This window comes from Bufo gargarizans, chromosome 6, assembly GCF_014858855.1.
Source record: "Bufo gargarizans isolate SCDJY-AF-19 chromosome 6, ASM1485885v1, whole genome shotgun sequence".
Lineage (NCBI taxonomy): Eukaryota > Metazoa > Chordata > Amphibia > Anura > Bufonidae > Bufo > Bufo gargarizans.
Window position 1 is genome coordinate 278,805,533 of NC_058085.1, and position 19,792 is coordinate 278,825,324.

Sequence of the window (19,792 nt, forward strand, 5' to 3'; positions counted from 1 at the left end):
TGCTATCCGCCTCAGGCCCAGCCGCCACTGCATTTACCCAGTGTGCTTTTATGGAGATATAACATCCCTGACCATGCTTACTGGTCCACGTATCCGTAGTGAAGTACACCTTGCCACAAATGGCGTTGCGCAGTGCACACCTGATTTTGTCCCCAACTTGGTTGTGCAGGGAAGGGATGGCTCGCCTGGAAAAGTAGTGGCGGCTGGGCACGACGTACTGTGGGACAGCCACCACCATAAGGCCTTTAAAACTATCTGTCTCCACCAGACGGAATGACAGCATTTCAAAGGCCAGTAATTTAGAAATGCTGGTATTCAAGGCTAGGGATCACGGGTGGGTTGGGGGGTACTTCCTCTTCCTCTCTAGTGTTTGAGATGGCGAGCTGAACGCTTCCGTGGGACATTGTGGAGATACTTGGTGACCCAGGTGGTGGTGTTGCTGGCAGATCCTCTGTTTGCGGGGTGGCTGACGGCACTGTCAATCCAGAGGTGGATGAAGAGACCGAGACTGCAGCAGAACAGGAAGCAGGAGGATCCAGAGACCTTTTTTGGTTTTTGAGGTGTCTACTCTACTGCAGCTCGTGCTTAGCACCTAAATGCCTGGTCATGTAGGTTGTGCTCAGGTTGAGAACGTTTATGCCTCGCATCGGGCTCTGATTGCACAGAGTGCAAACCACTCGTGTCTTGTCGTCAGCACATTGTCTGAAGAACTGCCATGCCAGGGAACTCCTTGGAGCTGGCTTTGGTGTGCTCGGTCCCTTGCTGTGGTGGGCAGTAGCAGGCATACTGTCTAGGGGATGGCCTCTCTGCTTTTGCACCCTGCTCCCTTTTCTGCTGTGCTGGTGGCTCTGTGCGACCACCGCCTCTTCCTCCGAATTACATAGATCACTCGCATGACCTTGATTCCATGTGGGGTCGAGGACCTCATTGTCCTCCACATCATCTTTCACCCAGTCTTCACCCCTGCTCTCCTTGTCAGTCTGCACACTTTCGAAAGCCCCAGCAGTTGGCACCTGTGTTTCGACATCATCCGAGACGTGCTGTGATGGTCCTCCCATATACTCATCTTGAAACATAAGTGGTTGGGCATCGGTGCACTCAATCTCTTCCACTTCTCCCCCTACACTAAGCACAGCAGAGTGACGTGCAGCGCTACGTGACTCCAGCTTATATAGAGGCTGGGTCACATGCTGCACTGGCCAATCACAGCCATGCCATTAGTAGGCAGGGCTGTGATGGCTTCTAAGGTCACACAGTTTAAACACTTGTTGATTGGCTGCCCTGCAGCCTTTCAAACAGCACCAGGAATTCACTGAACACCGAACCCGAGCATTTACTGAAATGTTCGGGTCCGGGGTCCAAAAATCCTAAAGTTCGATACGAACCCGAACTTTACAGTTAGGGTTTGTTCAACCCTACCCATGACCTGCGATGACTGAGTCCAAGCCTTCTGATACTGGACAGCACTTTTTGGGAAGCACATTTACAAGTTTGAAGACACCTGTGATCTCTATGGTCAAGTTATTTTCAATCTTTTCTAGGGGTACAATCATTTTTGTACAGGCCAGTTTTTTTAAATGATTCTGTGGAACCACCTTTCAAAAGTAATGTCTGATTTTCATGAGATGATTTTCAATAATTTTTTATTTATTTATTACTACTTTTGTCAGTTTCGAGTAATTTCAGTGCCCATTGTGAGTTTTTCTTTCTTTAACAGAAGGGTACCAACAATTTTGTCCATGTGTGCATGAGATATTCTTAAGGCAGGCATGCTTTATCACATTTATTCAGTTGCTTCTAGGCATAGTAAAAATGTGCCTGTGTCCACACCAACATATAGATCACTAAGCAGATGATCTTAACCATAAATATCCTGGGTCTGAGTGAAGGTCAACAGTATTTATGAATAATTGAACTTAAAGAGATTGCAGGAGAAACACATGTCAGAGTATTCAGAGTAGTATGTTGATAAGCTGCTTGAAGAGTCGACACAAGGGGGAAATCAGATCCTCACCATGAAACAGCTGCATGGACTGGCAGCTGTCCAGAGCGTAGCGTGCTGAGAAAAAGAACAAGCTCAAATGCTTTGAGTCTATCAAACATAGGGGCCTCTGTTCAAGGGCCGTTTGTTATCCAGATACATGGATCTTCAACACTGGTTGCCACTTTCAGTGTCATGTGAATTACTCTAAATGATGGTTGAATATTTCTTGCTGCACGTTTCCAGATGTGTCTCCTATAGTCTGTACAAAGACCTGATGATATGTTACAGTACAGTAAAGTCCAAAGCAACATTTGTATTTGACTCAGGAATCTACACTTATAAATGGTAATGATCAGTTTTTTTTGTATGAATAATAGGACCTTGAATGTGACAACAATCTTCGATAACTGGGGGTCCACCAACATGACAATCATTATTGGTGTGTGGGAGGGGAATGAGTTGTGCTTAGTAATGGGAGTGAAATGGATGAGCTGTGGTACTTGACACAGTAAAGGGTTTATTGTGCTGAACCACAGAAGTCTCATAGGTCTGACCCCCACAGAACAAACAACGAGGACCTATGCTAAGGATAGGCAATTGGTTCAAAACCTGGAGAACCTCATTAGTATGTAGTGGTAAAATTGGTCAAGATGCAAATAAACAGTAGTAAGTAAGAGTAGCACCCTCGAGTACACAGAGCCTAGGTGGTACACATGGAATCTCTAGACACCATAAAAACATGTTCCACCATATAGGGCTTTTGTCTGGCACTATATCTGTCCATAAAAGTAAACTAGAAGGTAAAACATTTAAAGCAAGCCAAAGGGGATGGGAGTAGTAGTAGGGAGTAGTTTGGACTCTCTCTGGGCTATGCAGTTATAGGAAAGGTGTGCCTTTTACTCCCTTCAGGGCACACCCTGGTTCTGGGGACTCTCCAGCTTGATGGTGGCTTAGGGTACCCTTGCTGGTGATAAATTGGGAGGTGCAAGGCAGGTTCCCCCGGTAGCTGGTAATAATGTTGGTGCAGTGTGGCAGTGCAGAAAATAACAAGGCCAAGTTAACAGCACAACAGTTCTTTGTGGAAGCAATTACGTTCTTATGCATTAGCCACAGTTCTTAGCATGCATGGATGGGCAGATATTACACAAGTGCAATTTCCACAGTTTCAGGTTACATAACTGCAGTAATACGGTAGTTAATAGGCCAAGATGTCTCTTAAAAGCAATTTCCTCACACTGCACTTCTTTCTCAAGCATAAGCAAACAGAATAGGGGTGCAACACTCACTATGCAACCATAGGGTTGACCCCAATGTCATATTAAGCTCTGCACCTTCTTTACAGGTCGCTGTACTCACAATGCTTGTTACCATACGTCTCCCATGCAGAAAGTTTTATTGTGGGCATATCTGGATTCTGTCTTTTAGGTTTGTCCAGGGCCGAAAGCCTTTCTATTGATGGACAATGTTTGATATACCGTCTATAAACTTCTTGTTAAGCAGCTTATCTCCAGGGAGCTTCTACAGGCACCTCCTGTTAATACTGGAATGCTTTTCAAATATATAAATTCTTTCTCCACTTTTGCTTTTCTGGCTAGTTTTCTCCCTAGAGCTGGTTCCCTGCATTTGCAGTCCTCAATGTCCAGACATCTACTGTCTCTACACTGACTCATGTGTTTACCCACCTCCTACTCCCTATGGGGAGAGGTATACAGCTGTAACTTGTGACTGATAGTAGCAGCCTATTGATTATTAACTGTGTTTTCACAGGAATATACATGATTACATAATAAAACACATTTTGATCTTTTTTCAGGGCACATATAAAAATTACACCAAAAAAACATTTGCACACCCAGTCCAATCATGAAAGAGATTGTGTCATCATGACAACCAATCTCCATATTCCCAATTAGGACACATGCCTATCATAGAAGAAGGAGGGGGAAACCCTCTCTTGGGACCCTCTCCTGTGAACCAGAGTGGAGAACCACCCCGGTGGACTTCAACTGAATGACTGCCATGTAATGCTATGGCTCAGATTTACTAATTGTAAAGATGGAGTAAACTGGTGCAGGGATAGCCACTTTTCTCTGACTCTATACCAACTATTGGTTGGCTTACTTTTAGATCGATTTTACGCCACAATTGCGCCAAAATTTTGGCACAAATTGGTACATCTTAGTCTTGCCTATTTTACACAAAGCTCTTCCCACTTTACACTAAACCCTGCTCTGCTTGTGAAGCAAGTTGGAAAAAAGTGTAGATACACAATTTTTTGTGATGATCGAGCACCACAGTATTCTGGTGTTCAGGTGTTCGGTCTGAACACATTGCTATATTTGTGTGCTCCCGAGTATAATGGAAGTCAATGGGAGACAACCAGGCACCCCCTGCTCTGAAGACGGGAGGGTGCCTGGTCCATTGGAAAAAGTCAGAAAGTGACAGAAACACCACCGAAATGGATTGGGAACAGCATGGGGACGATGTCTGGATGCATCTTGGACTCCTGGGTCGCTGCTCGGAACCATGTTGCCACATTTACAGACTGACAAAAATACTCACAAACCCCCTCCCTCCCAAAAAAAAATCAATTTTACAGGATAAATTGTTAGGAAACATTCTTTCCTGTATATTCAATTGTATATAAAGTGCAAATGCTGCAAAAAATTACAAGCAAGAGGCACTCCGAAACAGCCTGTATATCACATAAAGGAAGGCCTCATTCACATTATGGTACAATTGTTCAGGTAGTGGGACGCCTACACTCATAAAGCCTATGCACTAAGTGAAAGGGCTTCCAAAAATTACAAGGAACCGGCACTCGAAAACAACCTTTGTTACACATAAAGGAGAACATCATACACAACCTTAAAAAAAAATTATGATTGATGGCCTGTTGGTGCCCCTTAAAACATTTGGAGCAAGGGCCTGCTGATCTGACCATCTAAAACCTTAGGGGTGAGGGCCTGCTGCCGCATTGGTGACTCTAGATAACCTCTGGGCGATTGCAAGTCCCCGTGACGGCAATAATCCATTTGGATGTCTGCCATATCAACTTTCGATGTTCTTTTCTGCGCCTACCATGGGGATCACAGGTAACGGGGAATCAGGGTTCGATGCCGGAGAGGGAGCTTGAGAAATACCACATCCAAGGGAGGTCAATGGCTGAAATCTTATTGGCTGTTTTTGCCTTGCCACTTTTTTTTCCTAATTGTGAATGGGTCAAGTTATTAAAGCACAAGATTCCAAGGAAGGCAGCAGGAGCGTGGCAATTAGCCACTCCCGACTCGTAGAGGTAGTGACGATAAATAACAATACAGCACTCCTAAGCAGCCCTGTTTTTGGAATGAGTACAATTTCCGTTAACAAGGATCTATTGGGCAAGTCTGTTGCCAGCAGCCAACTTTCTCCCGGGCCTCCATAACATTCGCCCAGTGTGCCATCCATCATGGTGAGGATTGTGTTGACCAGACTCTTGGCTACTGAGACTGAACTTGTAGGTGAGGGCCTGCTGCTGCTTTGTTGACGCTAGATAACTTCTAGGCGATCGCATGTCCATGTTGTCTAAAATGCATATAACGCACGGGTTGCGGGAAAGGCAGCCTAACATGAAGTCAGCCATGTGTGCCAGAGTACCAACAGGCAAGACTTCGCTGTCATAATCAGAAGGTGAGCTGACCCTGTAAAAGATTTTAGGTGAGGGCCTGCAGGTGAGCTGACCCTGTAAAACATTATATGCGAGGACCTGCTGCTGAGCTGATGCTCTAAAACATTATATGCGAGTGCCTGCTGAGTTGATGGCCTGCAGTTGAGCTGACCCTATTGAAAAAATTAGAGTGGAGGGAATATATACAATCTGGATGAGGAGGAGGAGAAAACAAGATTCAACCATATTCTCTTTTTTTGTGGTGGAAAAGGTGCATGGGAATACACTACAGTAGATTGAGTACATTATAAATGATAGATTGAAATTGCCTTTTATCAGCTCAGCTCTCCTCTGGTGGAGTTGAGAAGTCAGGGGCAATCCAGGCCTTGTTCATTTTTATCTGAGTCAACCTGTCAGTATTGCCAGCTGACAAGTGGATACGCTTATCTGTTATAATGCCACCAGCAGCACTAAATACACGCTCAGACAAAACGCTGGAGGCAGGGCAGGCCAGCACCTCCAAAGCGTAGAGCTCAAGTTCGTGCCACGTGTCCAGCTTGGACACCCAGTAGTTGTAAGGCACTGGGGGATCATTGAGGACGCTGACACGGTCTGCTATGTATTTGTTCACCATCTTCCAAAACTTTTCCCTCGTTGTACCACTAGGCTGCGCTTTAGGGTGAGGTTGCTGGCGGGGTGTCATGAAAGTGTCCCATGCCTTGGAGAGTGTTGCCCTGCCTTTGTTGGAACTGCTGTGTGTTCCCCTTGTCTCCCTTCCTCAGTTGCCTAAGAAAGTACAGACTCTGCCGCCAGCGTTGTCAGATTTGGAGCAATCTCTCAACAAGTACATTTTGGTATTACACCGTTTTACTCGTCCTCTCCACCACTGGAATGAGAGATGAGAAGTTCTCTTTGAACACCCAGTAATCCGTGTTATCTAAAATGCGTATAACGCGAAGGTCGCTGGAAAGGCAGCCTAACATGAAGTCAGCCATGTGTGCCAGAGTACCAACAGGCAAGACATCGATGTCGACATCAGGATGACTCTCCATCTCCTCCTCCTCCTCCTCTTCTGAACAGATGGAATTAAAGTTCCATGGGTACTACCCTCTGTAGCAGAGGCAACTTTCTCCAGCTCCTCCTCCTCCTCCTCCTTGGGGTCCAATTCGCACTGAGAAGATGAAATGAGGGTGGGCTGGCTATCACCCTGTGTAATGTCCTCCCCCATTTCCCCATCTGCCACATTCAGAGCGTCATCCTTAATTGTGAGCAGCGATCGTTTGAGTAGACACAGCAGTGGGATGGTTACGCTGATAATAGATTAATTGCCACTAACCATCTGTGTGGATTCATCAAAGTTTTTTAAAACCTCACAGAGGTCTGACATCAATGCCCACTCCTCACTTGTGAATAGTGGCAGTTGACTCGAAAGGCGACAACCATGTTGCAGCTGGTATTCCACAACTGCCCTGTGCTGCTTACAAAGCCTTGCCAACATGTGGACGACTTGTGGAAATGGGCACACACGCAGCGCGCCTTCACTAGTAGCTCTGGGAAATTGGGGTAGGTTTTGATAAGCCACTGAGCCACTAAGTTTAGGCATGAGATGTGTGTCAGGTTGCCGAGCTCCAAAGCCGCCACCAAGTTAAGGCCATTGTCAGAAACAACCATGCCTGGTTGTAGGTTGAGTGGCGAGAGCCACAGCTCGGTCTGGTCCTTTATACCCTGCTACAGCTCTACGGCGGTGTGCTGATTTATCCCCTAAGCAGATCAACTTCAGCACAGCCTGTTGACGCTTACCCACAGCAGTGCTACACTGCTTCCAGCTAGCGACTGATGGTGGTGGAAGTGGAGGAGGAGGAGGCGGAGTAGGAGAAGTGGGGGTTGGAGCCAGTAACATAGCTGCTGGCGGAGACCCTTATGGACGTAGGGCCGACAATCCTGGGCATGGGCGATCCCAGGGTACGACTCACTCCCGGCCTTTACAACATTCACCCAGTGTGCGGTCAGTGAAATGTAGCGTCCCTGGCCACCAGCACTTGTCCATGTGTCTGTGGTTAAGTGGACCTTAACTGCGTTGGTTTGGGCACGGGTGATGTTCTGGGACACATGCTGGTGTAAGGCAGGCACGACACACCGTGAAAAATAGTCGCTGGGGACTGAGTACCGAGGGACGGCCTCTGACATCAGGCTGCAGAAGGCCTCAGTGTCCACAAGCCTAAATGGCAACATTTCAAGGGCCAGTAATTCCGAAAGTTGCTCATTTAGGGCTATGGCCTGTGGGTGGGTGGGTCATTACGCTTATGTACAAATGACTGTGTTATGGACATTTGGACACTGCACTGGGACAGGGAAGTGGATGTTGTTGCTGATGGTTCATGCGAAGGTCCAGGTGCAGTGCGAGGGGCATCCGGGCCTGCACCTTCGACAGGGGATTAGCCAGCAGTGCATAACACAGGGAAAGAGGAGGCAGTGGTGTGACCCGCAGACCCAGATTGTGGACCCAGGCTTTCGGACCACTTATTAGGGTGCTTGGATGCCATGTGGCAGATCATGCTGGTGAGATTGCTTGTGTTCACGTCCGAGCTCATTTTGGTACGGAACAGGTTGTTAACTACCACTCTTTTGTCGTCTGCACTTTCATCGAAAAAGCACCATACTGCGGAACACCTACCCCATGGCAAGGTAGATTTATCCATGGGGTGCTTGGTGTAATGGTTGCGGGCCTGTTTGGTGTGGGCCGACTTTTCCATTTTGCAACCCCACTGCCTCTTCCAGCCTGTTGCGGTGCTGTGGATCCCTTCCCCTCTGTACTGCTGTCCTCGCTCAGCTTTTCACCTTCCCATGTTGGGTCAGTGACCTCATCTTCAACCACCCCCTCTTACACTTCCTCACTCTGCTTATCCTCCTGACTTGACCTAACCACAACTTCAGTGATTGACAACTGTGTCTCATCATCATCCACTTTGTGAAGAAATGATTGCCGTTCACCACCGTCATCTTCTTGAGACTGTAAAGGCTCAAGAGGTTGGGAATCAGGGCACAATATCTCAGGTCCCTCTTCAAGAGTGCTGGGCTCAAGGGCCAAATGTAATAATGGTGCTGGAAAGAGCTGCTCGGAATATCAGAGTTGTGTTATAATTCGTTTGGCAAGCCTCTCCATGGTGGGACAAAGGATGATCAGAGTGAGGATTCAGTTGACCAGACTCTTGGCTACAGAGACTGGACTTGGTGGAAGAGAGGATGGTGCTTAACCGACTGGAAGCATTATCTTCAGCAATCCAACCGACCAACTGTTCACACTGCTCTGACTTGGACATTGTTGTCCTGCACCGCCCAGCTAAATTGGATAGCTGGGTACGTTGGATGTTTTTTTTTTTTTTTTTTCTGGTGCACTGGCAGCAGGCACAGTTTCATTGCACCCAGGGCCACGGCCTCTGCGTGCACCATCAGCATCATGCCCACTTCCCCGTCTCCTTCATATTAATGGTTTTGTCACTAGATGTGGCACAGATTGTTTTACTGTCCGCTAAAGACACCGTTTTTGGATGCAGGACGGTATATGTCCCAGAAACCCACAGAATATGGACACTATATTAGTCCCAGATTATTGGAATTTTCCCTAAAGAAACAATTTTCGGATAGCGTACTGTATATGTCAAAGAAAACAATACCCTATGGACACTAGATTAGGTCCAGATTATTAGAATTTACGCTAAAGAAACAGTTTTCGGATGGAGTACTGTATATGTCACAGATGTGTATTAAATGCACACTAGAGAAAATAAATGTGGCGTTGGCTATTTGAATTTATGCAAAAAGACAGTCTGTGGATGGTGTACTGTATATGTCACTAATAGGTATTAAAGAAAAATATCTTGCTGCTGTCAAACACACACACACACACAGTAGTCCTTAAAAGGACTTTGGGGTTTTTGAAAAGCTTTTGGTAGTAAAAACAGCACTATCTGTACCTTCCTCAGCATGGATGTCCCTGAGACTAATCAATTTAGCGCAGTTAAATATATTGCTGCTCTAAAACACACACACAGTAGTCCTTTAAAGGACTTTTGGGTCTTTGAAAAGCTTTCAGCGAATAATAACTCTCCCTGTCTACATCTGAGCCGATTATGCGTCATCGAGTGCTATACAGCATCCGATGACGCGTTCCGGACAGCCAATCACTGTAATGCCAGCAGCCAACATGGCTACTGGTATTACAGTGATGGCAGTACTTACCTGCACGTTTATTGGCTGCTTAGCCGCGAAACGTGCAGGGAGGAGACTCGCGCATGGCACTCAAGCACATGCGGTACTCAGCCAAGTACTGCCATGTGCCAAGCATAGCGATGCTCGAGCCGAACCGGTATTCGGCCGAGCATACTCGCTCATCACTAACCATTTTGCACCACTTTTGGAGATAGATTTTTGGCACAGATACATTAGAAAAATGTCTTATTGGCTGTGTCTTCCTCTGACATAATGAACTTTGGGAAGATAACCAATACTGTCCCTCTCAACAAGTAATTGGCTCCAAATCAATTTCCAATGGGGGTTGTCACCTTTTGACCTTTGGGTCTATTTTAGCCAGGATCTGGTCCAAGTGGTACTTCCTATAACCATTATGCGTACACTTTTGCCACGCATGATGGTTGCTGGTGGCAACGTGTTGTTTGTTATACATGCGTGTGCACTTCCCCTTTAAGGCTGTTTCCCCTCCCATTTCCGGTGTGTATAGGGTTAAGGTGTGTGCAAGGTAGAGCTGGGAGTGGCCTCTTTGCTCTTATTGTTCTGAGTTGTGAGTCTGAGGTTTGGTGTTTCAGGTCAGCATGGATGCCAGACATATCCTTTGTATGTCCTATACCTCCAAAAGGGGGTCCCTGGATTTCCCCGGAGGGGGAACTACAAGCAGCGCAACCTGGTGCCGCCATGGTTCATGTCGCATGGTGGTCCAGGTTGTTACTACTAGTTTCTGTGTTTGGTGTTCGTACTGGGTCCCGCCTGGTGTGTGTGTTTGGGACTATGCACATTACCAGGATCCAGTGGTAGCGACGTGGATGGCTCGTGTTCCTGTTGCTGCTGTGTCAGGAAGGTGTCCATGTTGGTCCTGTTGGCAGTGATGTTTCTGCCTCTGGAGACTTACCTGTCGTGTTGTCCACTGCTGGCTGCTTTCTTCCCCTTTGTTGCTAGGCTTGTTGGAGACTCCAGTTCCTCCGTGTCGTGGAGGAATCGGTTGTCTCCAGCTTCTGAGGCCATATTGTAGGGACTATTAGGGTCAGTAGGGCCCAGGTTTGAGAGTATGAGCACCCCCCACTACCATTGAGGGTGCCTCATACAGTCAGTAGGTCAGAGATAAGATTTAGGGATGCTTAGTTAGTTTCCAGCTCCCTTTCCCCTGTTTGCAGGCCTAGCTGCTACCTTATTTTCTCTACTTTGTACGCCGGGGGGTTTCCCCCACTCCCCACCGTGACACCAGCCCACAATAGAAAGGAATAATGCTTAGTCACATCTTCATCTACCTCTACAGCAAGCCCTAATGCAGACCCTATAGTATTCCTATGCAAGTATTTGTCATTGTAGATAATCTCCATATAGAGTATGGTGATTCATATTCATTTTTACTGTGACATTGCTTGTACAGTAAAAAATACATGCAGGATTATACCTCTGGGACCCATTGCAAACAATCCTTTGCCTACAGGAAAATTCATCTGCATTACTTTGAGTGTTCCCACACTACAAGTGTCCCTGTTGTCGCGGGCAGTGAGACATGCAATACGTAACAGGGTTAGAATGTAATTCATTGCATGCACTATATTGGAAAATATCATTTTTCATGACAGTTTAACTGACAATTTAGTGGCAGGGAATAGACACATTCTCTTCTAGAATGCGGTATAGGTCAAGAGTCCAAATACCACAAATTAGAGTCCAAATACCACACTATAGAGCTGCATGGCCAGTTACTTAAAAAAAGAAAAAAATATATGAGACTTCTGCTGTATAGGAATAGTTACTACGTACTTACTTTTCAGAAATAGAGGCTAAATTTAATTTAAAGAAAATGTGTAATTACAAAAATATATATATATATATATATATATATATATATACAGTGGATATAAAAAGTCCTGTTAAAATGTCAGGTTCCTGTGATGTAAAAAAAAATGAGACAAAGATTCATTTCAGAACTTATTCCACCTTTTAATGTGACCTATAAACTGTACAACTCAATTGGATAAACAAAATGAAATATTTTAGGTAGATGGAAGAAAAAATATAAAAATAAAATAATACGGTTGCATAAGTGTGCACACCCTTAAACTAATACTTTGTTAAAGCCCCTTTTAATTTTATTACAGCACTCAATCCTTTATGGTATAAGTCTATCAGCATGGCACATCTCCCACAGATTTTCAATCGGATTCAGGTCTGGGCTCTGGCTGGGCCATTCCAAAACTTTCATCTTCTTCTGGTGAAGCCATTCCTTTGCTGATTTGGATGTATGCTTTGGGTCATTGTCATGCTGAAAGATGAAGTTCCTCTTCATGTTCAACTTTCTAGCAGAAGCCTGAAGGTTTTGTGCCAATATTGACTGGAATTTGGAACTGTTCATAATTCCCTCTAGCGTAACTAAGGCCCCAGTTCCAGCTGAAGACAAATGGCCCCAAAGTATGATGCTGCCACCACCATGCTTTACTGTGGGTATGGTGTTCTTTTGGTGATGTGTAGTGTTGTTTTTGAGCCAAACATATCTTTTGGAATTATGGCCAAAAAGTTCAACCTTGGTTTCATCAGACCATAACCCCTTTTCCCACATGCTTTTGGGAGACTTCAGATGTGTTTTTGCAAAATGTTGCCTGGCTTGGATGTTTTTCTTCGTAAGAAAAGGCTTTCGTCTTGCCACTCTACCACATAGCCCAGACATATGAAGAATATGGGAGATTGTTGTCACATGTACCACACAGCCAGTACTTGCCAGATATTCCTGCAGCTCCTTTAATGTTGCTATAGGCCTCTTGGTAGCCTCCCAGACCAGTTTTCTGCTCGTCTTTTCATCAATTTTGGAGGGACGTCTAGTTCTTAGTAATGTCACTGTTGTGCCATATTTTCTCCACTTGATGACTGTCTTCACTGTGTTTCATGGTATATCTAATGCCTTGGAAATTCTTTTGTACCCTTCTCCTGACTGATACCTTTTAACAATGAAATCCCTCTAATGTTTTGGAAGCCCTCTGTGGACCATGGCTTTTGCTGTGGGATGAGACTAAGAAAATTTCAGGATAGACCAACTAGAGCAGCTGAACTTTATTTGGGGGTTAATCAGAGGCACTTTAAATGATGGCAGGTGTATGCTGACTCCTATTTAACACGATCACATTTTGAATGTGATTGCTTAATTCTGAAGACAGCTACATCCCCACTTATAAGAGGGTGTGCACACTTATGCAACCACATTATTTTATTTTATTTTTTGTTTTCTTCCCTCCAACTAAAAGATTTAAGTTTTTTTTTGGGTGGTACAGTTTATAGGTCACATTAAAGGTGGAAAAAGTTCTGAAATGATTTATCGTTGTCTAATTTTTTTACATCACAGAAACCTGACATTTTATATCCACTGTATATATATATATATATATATATATATATATTCACACTTCTGATATATATGAATTCATAATATGTGGGAAACTACTACTGATGTTTAAGCCATAATATATTTACATATTATATATATATATATATATATATATATATATATAATATAAAATATATTCTAAATATGTAAATATATTATGGCTAAAAACTTATAAATATTAAAAAATTTAATTTAGCCTCTATTTCTGAAAGGTTTCAAACTCACAACCTTCTACATTATGGCCCAGAATGTTAACCGCTGCACTATAGAGCTACATGGCCAGTTCCTTAAAAAAAATATATATAATATGAGACTCCTGCTGTATAGGAATACTTACTACTAGTAAGTATTCCTATACAGCAGAAGTCTCATATTTTTTTAATGTATTTATTTATTATTTTTATTTATTTCTTTATTATTAAAGTAAGTGACCATGCAGCTCTATTGTGTAGTGGTTAATATTCTTGACTGGAATGTAGAAGGTTGTGAGTTTGAATCCTGCCAGAAACTTTTCAGAAATAGAGGCTAAATTAGATTTAAATACACTGGGTGTCCCCAAACACTGACTCCAGTGATTTAGTTATGTGTGCCCTAAAATAACACTATTAAAAACTACAACCGTAAAAAACAAGCCCTTATTCAGCTAAATAGCCGGAAAAATAGCAAAGTTGTAGCTCTTGGAAGGCGAAAAATGGAAAAAACTTTTTCGGTAAGGCCTAAAACAGGCTGGTCACTAAGAGGTTAAGTTAAGAAGCTTTTACCTCTGTGGGGAATATCTTGCTTTTTTTGTGAAAACTACACATGGGGAGACAACCTTAAACTGCTCCTGGATATAAACAGTAAAATTAGAAATGGAGATAAAACATAGAAGAAGATGTTCATTCACAAGAAAATACAGTTTTGGCATCAGGGTGAAACAGGTGCATTAGCTTGCAAAAAGAATGGAAAACAGGTGCCACCATCATGACTGGGTGGGTGAGATAACATGGGTGAGATAACATGAGGGGATTCGGGATATGGAACCCCAGGTGCAAATGCTAAACTTGGACCCACTAACTTATCACTGCTGATTCCACAGCCAAATGTCAAAAACTGCACCATATAAGATGCATACACGGAGGCTGTGTTTCAGATACTATAACCAAACCATCCAATTTACCTCTGATGTCCACCATATGTATATTAATATTCCAGATACATATTTTTGAGCTGCTGTATACATAACCACTGATGATGCCACCACCAAATGTAATGAATTGTATCACTCATGAGATATACTGTATACCGAGACTGCATTACAAATGGTATACCTTGTTTTCACCACCTAAGCACTGATGGTTTTTTTTGTGGTTTTGTAACCAAAGATCTGTCATCCTTCTGTCTTTCAGGGGAAATATTACTGAGGACTGCTAACTTTGAGCTTAGTAATAAAGAAGGCAGCAAGGCCAGGATCCATCATCCAACATTTCATCCGGGAGGTGACCTGAGTCAGAAGGTGAGAGTTTGCTCCACTCTTGTTTTAAAAGTCTAAATTCCATTTCCAGGCACATGGGTACAATGAAGGGACACACATTATGATCACAGTTTGGTCAAGAATTAAATAAATAGCAACCTTCATATTATACTCAAAATAAAATCAGGTTCTGGTTGAGTGGTCATCACAGTGGTCCAGCTACTTTTCTAACTATTGCCTCATTTATTGTGCAGTGATGGCAGTATTTGCATGGTGGGGATGCATTGGTACATGAAATTAATGGATTATGGAAATCAGCGGCAGACTGGCCATAGACCCTACAGGGAAGTCTCCCTGTGAGCCAATGCCCAGGGGGCTGCCGGTCGGGTACATTGCAATCTAATGCTAGGAGCATCTGGTACTTAGGCACCTGGCTGGCAGAAGAAAGTGCCCTCCTGCATTCAACTGTATTACCGTTGTTAGGATGTTGATAGCGTTGAATGCTGTGGCAGGGGCGTCAGTATTTTGTGTTGCACTGTATATTTGGTTCTGCTGCATCAGTATTTTGTGCTGTGCTACAGTATTGCTGGTTCCACCTATTTATGTTGGCCCTGCCTTGTGTTAATTTGGACCTGCCTACAACATTTGGCCACTTTTAGTGTTTTTTTCCAGGGCCAATTTATGTTCCCAGTCTGCCTCTGATGGAAACAGTGATTAGGTTTGTGCGTCTTTACCCTTTAAACAACCTGACATTGCATCTGTTGACTCTATGAAAGCTATAGTTGCCTCTCATATGTGGAGCTATTGGTGCAAGTACCACCATGCAACAGCTTCATGGAGTTTTTTATGACCTCTGATTTCTTGCTATCATAAGCATGATTACTGAAGGAAATGCTTCTTATGAGTTTGTTTTTTGAGTGAGTGGTCAAGTTAAGAAAGTTAGACAACAGTTTGTAGAAATTGAATTATGAGTACAATAGTTTGTGATATACGCGTACCTTATTTTAGTACTGTGTTGTAAATGGTTCCAGAGCATCTGGAAGTGACTTGCGAAATTGTATTGGATTATGTGGTCACTAAATGAGCGAACCACTCGAGGTTCAGTTTAGTTCAGGTTTGCCAAATTTTTAAAAAAATTTGATTTGGACCCAAATCGAGTCGGGCTTAACCAAAGTTGCTCCAATTGAAAATGGTATATAAACCCTCTAGCCTCCTGGGACAATTTTTAGGAAAGAATCTATTTTTTTATGAATTTTTTCTTTTTCCCTCCCCAAGCTCTTGAATGACAACAATAGTAAATAGCTATGGGTAAATGCACGTTTGACAGCCCTTAACGTACAGCATGTTTAAAAACACAGAGTATGGGCACATGTGTTATGCTTTTTCACATTCCAAAGTTTATCGGGGGTAGATGATGTTTAAACACACACGGTATTATGGGTAAAAAATTAACAGACTGTACTGTGGCCACTGGCTAGGCCCCCACTCATTCCGTTACAGGGTGTCATTCACTCAAATACCTTGCAGATAAAAAAAAATTCTATGTAAAATTTTTCTGTGATATAATCACATTTGCAAGCCCATGTGTGTCAGGCCCACACAGACTGTACTGTGGCCACTGGCTATGCCTCCACTAATACCGTTACAGGGTGTAATTCACTCAAATACCTTGCAGATAAAAAAAATTATATTTAAAAAATTTCTGTGATATAATCACAGTTGCAAGCCCGTTTGGTTTGTGTCAGGCCCACACAGACTGTACTGTGCCCACTGCCCACCACTTATATAGGGTGGCAAAATACCTTGCACGCATAGTACCACTTATCTAAAAAAAAAATGACAGGCAGAGGCAGGCCACCCCGAAGAGGCGGTCGTGGTCGTGGTGCTGTGATTTCCACTAGCCCTGGAATAATGCCCAGTGTTCAGAGGCCACGTACCCTGAACCCAAAACATTCGGAGAAAATAGTTGACTGGCTTACACAGGACACCCAATCTTCAACAGCTTCCGCTAAGAACCTTGACGCACCATCCTCCTCCAGCTCAGCTTTGGTCACCTGCTCTCAAGTTACCACTCTCCCGCCCGCCGCCACCACCACCACTACCACCACAGCCACCACAGCCGCTTCACTTGATCCCTCAGAGGAGTTATTTATACATCAGTTGGATGAAATTAGTGATGCATAACCATTATTGCCAGAGGATGTAGATAACAGGGATATATCTCAGTCAGGCAGCATTATACACATGGACATACAGTGTGATGATGATGATGTTGTACCCGCTGCTGCTTCCTTTGCTGAGGTGTCAGATACAAGTGAAGTGGTTGATGATGACGATGTGGCCATGGATGCCACGTGGGTGCCTGCTCGAAGAGAAGAAGAAGAGGGGGAAAGTTCAGAAGGGGAGACAGAGAGAAGGAGGAGACGAGTTGGAAGCAGGGGGAGGTCATCGCAAGGAGCTAGTGGCACAGTCAGACAGCATGTATCGGTACCCGGGGTCAGCCAGACAGCACGCTAATCAATGCATGCTGTTGCCACCACCAGAATGCCGTCATTGCAAAGCTCAGCAGTGTGGCATTTTTTTTGTGTTTCTGCCTCTGACAACAGCTATGCCATTTGCAAATTGTGCCAAAAGAAACTGAGTCGTGGGAAATCCAACACCCACCTAGGTACAACTGCTTTGCGAAGGCACGTGATCGCACATGACAAACGCCTATGGGATCAACACATGATGACGAGTAGAAGCAGCACACAAGCTCAAAGCCACCATCCTCCTCCTGGTCCAGCATCTTCAGCCACGTCAACCACTGCTGTCCTCCTTGCCCCCTCTCAACCACCCGCCACTCCGCCTCTCACCTTCAGCAGTTCCATCTCATCTGCCCACAGTCAGGAGTCGGTAAAGGAAATGTTTGAGCGTAAGAAGCCAATGTCACAGAGTCACCCCCTTGCCCGGCGTCTGACAGCTGGCTTGATGGAACTCTTAGCCCGCTAGCTTTTACCATACCAGCTGGTGGAGTCTGAGGCCTTCAAAAAATTTATCGCTATTGGGACACCACAGTGGAAGGTACCCGAACAATTTTTTTTTCAAATAAGGCAATCCCAAACCTCTACTCCAGGCATGTCCAAACTGCGGCCCTCCAGCTGTTGCAAAACTACAACTCCCAGCATGCTCTAATAGCTGTAAGCTATCCAGGCATACTGGGAGTTGTAGTTTTGGAACAGCTGGAGGGCCGCAGTTTGGACATGCCTGCTCTACTCAGTAATTGAAAAGGAAGTCATGGCATCTCTGGCATACAGTGTTGGGGCAAGGGTCCATCTGTCCACTGATACGTGGTCTGCAAAGCACGGTCAGAGCAGGTATATCACCTACACTGCGCATTGGGTCAACCTGCTAACGGCTGCCAAGCATGGAATGCGTGGCTCTGCAGCGGAGTTGGTGACACCGCCACGACTTGCAGGCAGACCTACTGCCACCTCCTCTACTCCTCCTACTCCATCCTCTTCCATAACCTCCTCGGCTGATTCCTCTTCTGCTGCGGCGTCTGGCTGCACATCAACTGAATCCCCTAGCTCCCCAGGGGCTATTCCACATCCCGGATATGACAGCGTCACGCTGTCTTGGGGTTGACTTGCCTGAAAGCAGAAAGCCACACCGGACCAGCACTCCTGTCCGCCCTGAACGCACAGGTGGATCAGTGGCTGACCCCGCACCAACTGGAGATCGGCAAAGTGGTGTGTGACAATGTAAAGCAATTTGTTGGCGGCATTGAATTTGGGCAAGTTGTCACATGTGCTGTGCATGGCATATGTGTTGAATCTCATCGTACAACGCTTTGTGTCTAAGTACCCAGGATTACAGGACGTCCTCAAGCAGGCCAGGAAGGTGTGTGGCCATTTCAGGCCTTCCTACATGGCCATAGCGCACTTTTCAGACATTCAGCGTCAAAACAACATGCCAGTGAGGCGCTTGATTTGCGACAGCCCGACATGTTGGAATTCAACACTCCTAATGTTCGACCACCTGCTCCAACAAGAAAAAGCTGTCAACGAGTATTTGTATGACCGGGGTGCTAGGACAGCCTCTGCAGAGCTGGGAATTTTTTTGCCACGTTACTGGACGCTCATGCGCAATGCCTGTAGGCTCATGCGTCCTTTTGAGGAGGTGACAAACCTAGTCAGTCGCACCAAAGGCACCATCAGCGACCTCATCGCATTTGTTTTCTTCCTGGAGCGTGCCCTGCGAAGAGTGCTGGATCTGGCTGTAGATGAGCGTGAAGAGGAAGAGTTGTGGTCACCATCACCACCAGAAACAGCCTTGTCATCATCGCTTGCCGGACCTGCGGCAACGCTGGAAGAGGAGTATGAGGAAGAGGAGTCAGAGGAGGAATGTGGCTTTGAGGAGGAGAAAGACCAACCACAGCAGGCATCCCAGGGTGCTCGTTGTTGTCACCTATCTGGGACCCGTGGTGTTGTACGTGGCTGTGGGGAAGAACAGACTGTCAATGACATCAGTGAGGATGAGGAACGGGAAATGAGTAGCTCGGCATCCAACCTTTTGCAAATGGGGTCTTTCATGCTGTCATGTCTGATGAGGGACCCTCGTATAAAAAGATGAAGGAGAACGACCTGTACTGGGTGGCCACGCTACTAGACCCCCGGTATAAGCAGAAAGTGGCGGAAATGTTACTAAATTACTGAAAGTCAGAAAGGATGCAGCAGTTCAAAACCAAACTAAAAAATATGCTTTGCACAGCTTATAAGGGGGATGTCACAGCACAACGGGAATCTAACAGGGGAAGAGGTGAAAGTAATTCTCCTCCTACCACGACCACGGCGGCAAGGACAGGACACTTTACAGATGTGTTGTTGATGGAGGACGTGTGGAGCTTTTTCAGTCCTACACATCGCCACAGCCCTTCGGGATCCAGCCTTAGAGAACAACTTGACCGACAGGTAGCAGACTACCTCGCCTTAACTGCAGATATCGACACTCTGAGAAGCGATGAACCCCTTGACTACTGGGTGTGCAGGCTTCACCTGTGGCCTGAACTATCCCAGTTGCGATAGAACT

At 45.0% G+C, this 19,792-nt stretch overlaps 1 protein-coding gene across 1 annotated transcript in view; it reads left to right on the forward strand.

Annotated features, from left to right (window-relative positions):
* The window catches only part of ZNF831 (zinc finger protein 831), a 174,589-nt gene that overhangs the window by 130,728 nt on the left and 24,069 nt on the right, over positions 1–19,792 (forward strand). The window contains exon 6 of the mRNA XM_044300155.1: positions 14,658–14,764. Within this exon, the coding sequence (XP_044156090.1) occupies positions 14,658–14,764 (107 nt within the window). The remainder of the gene's footprint in view (positions 1–14,657; positions 14,765–19,792) is intronic.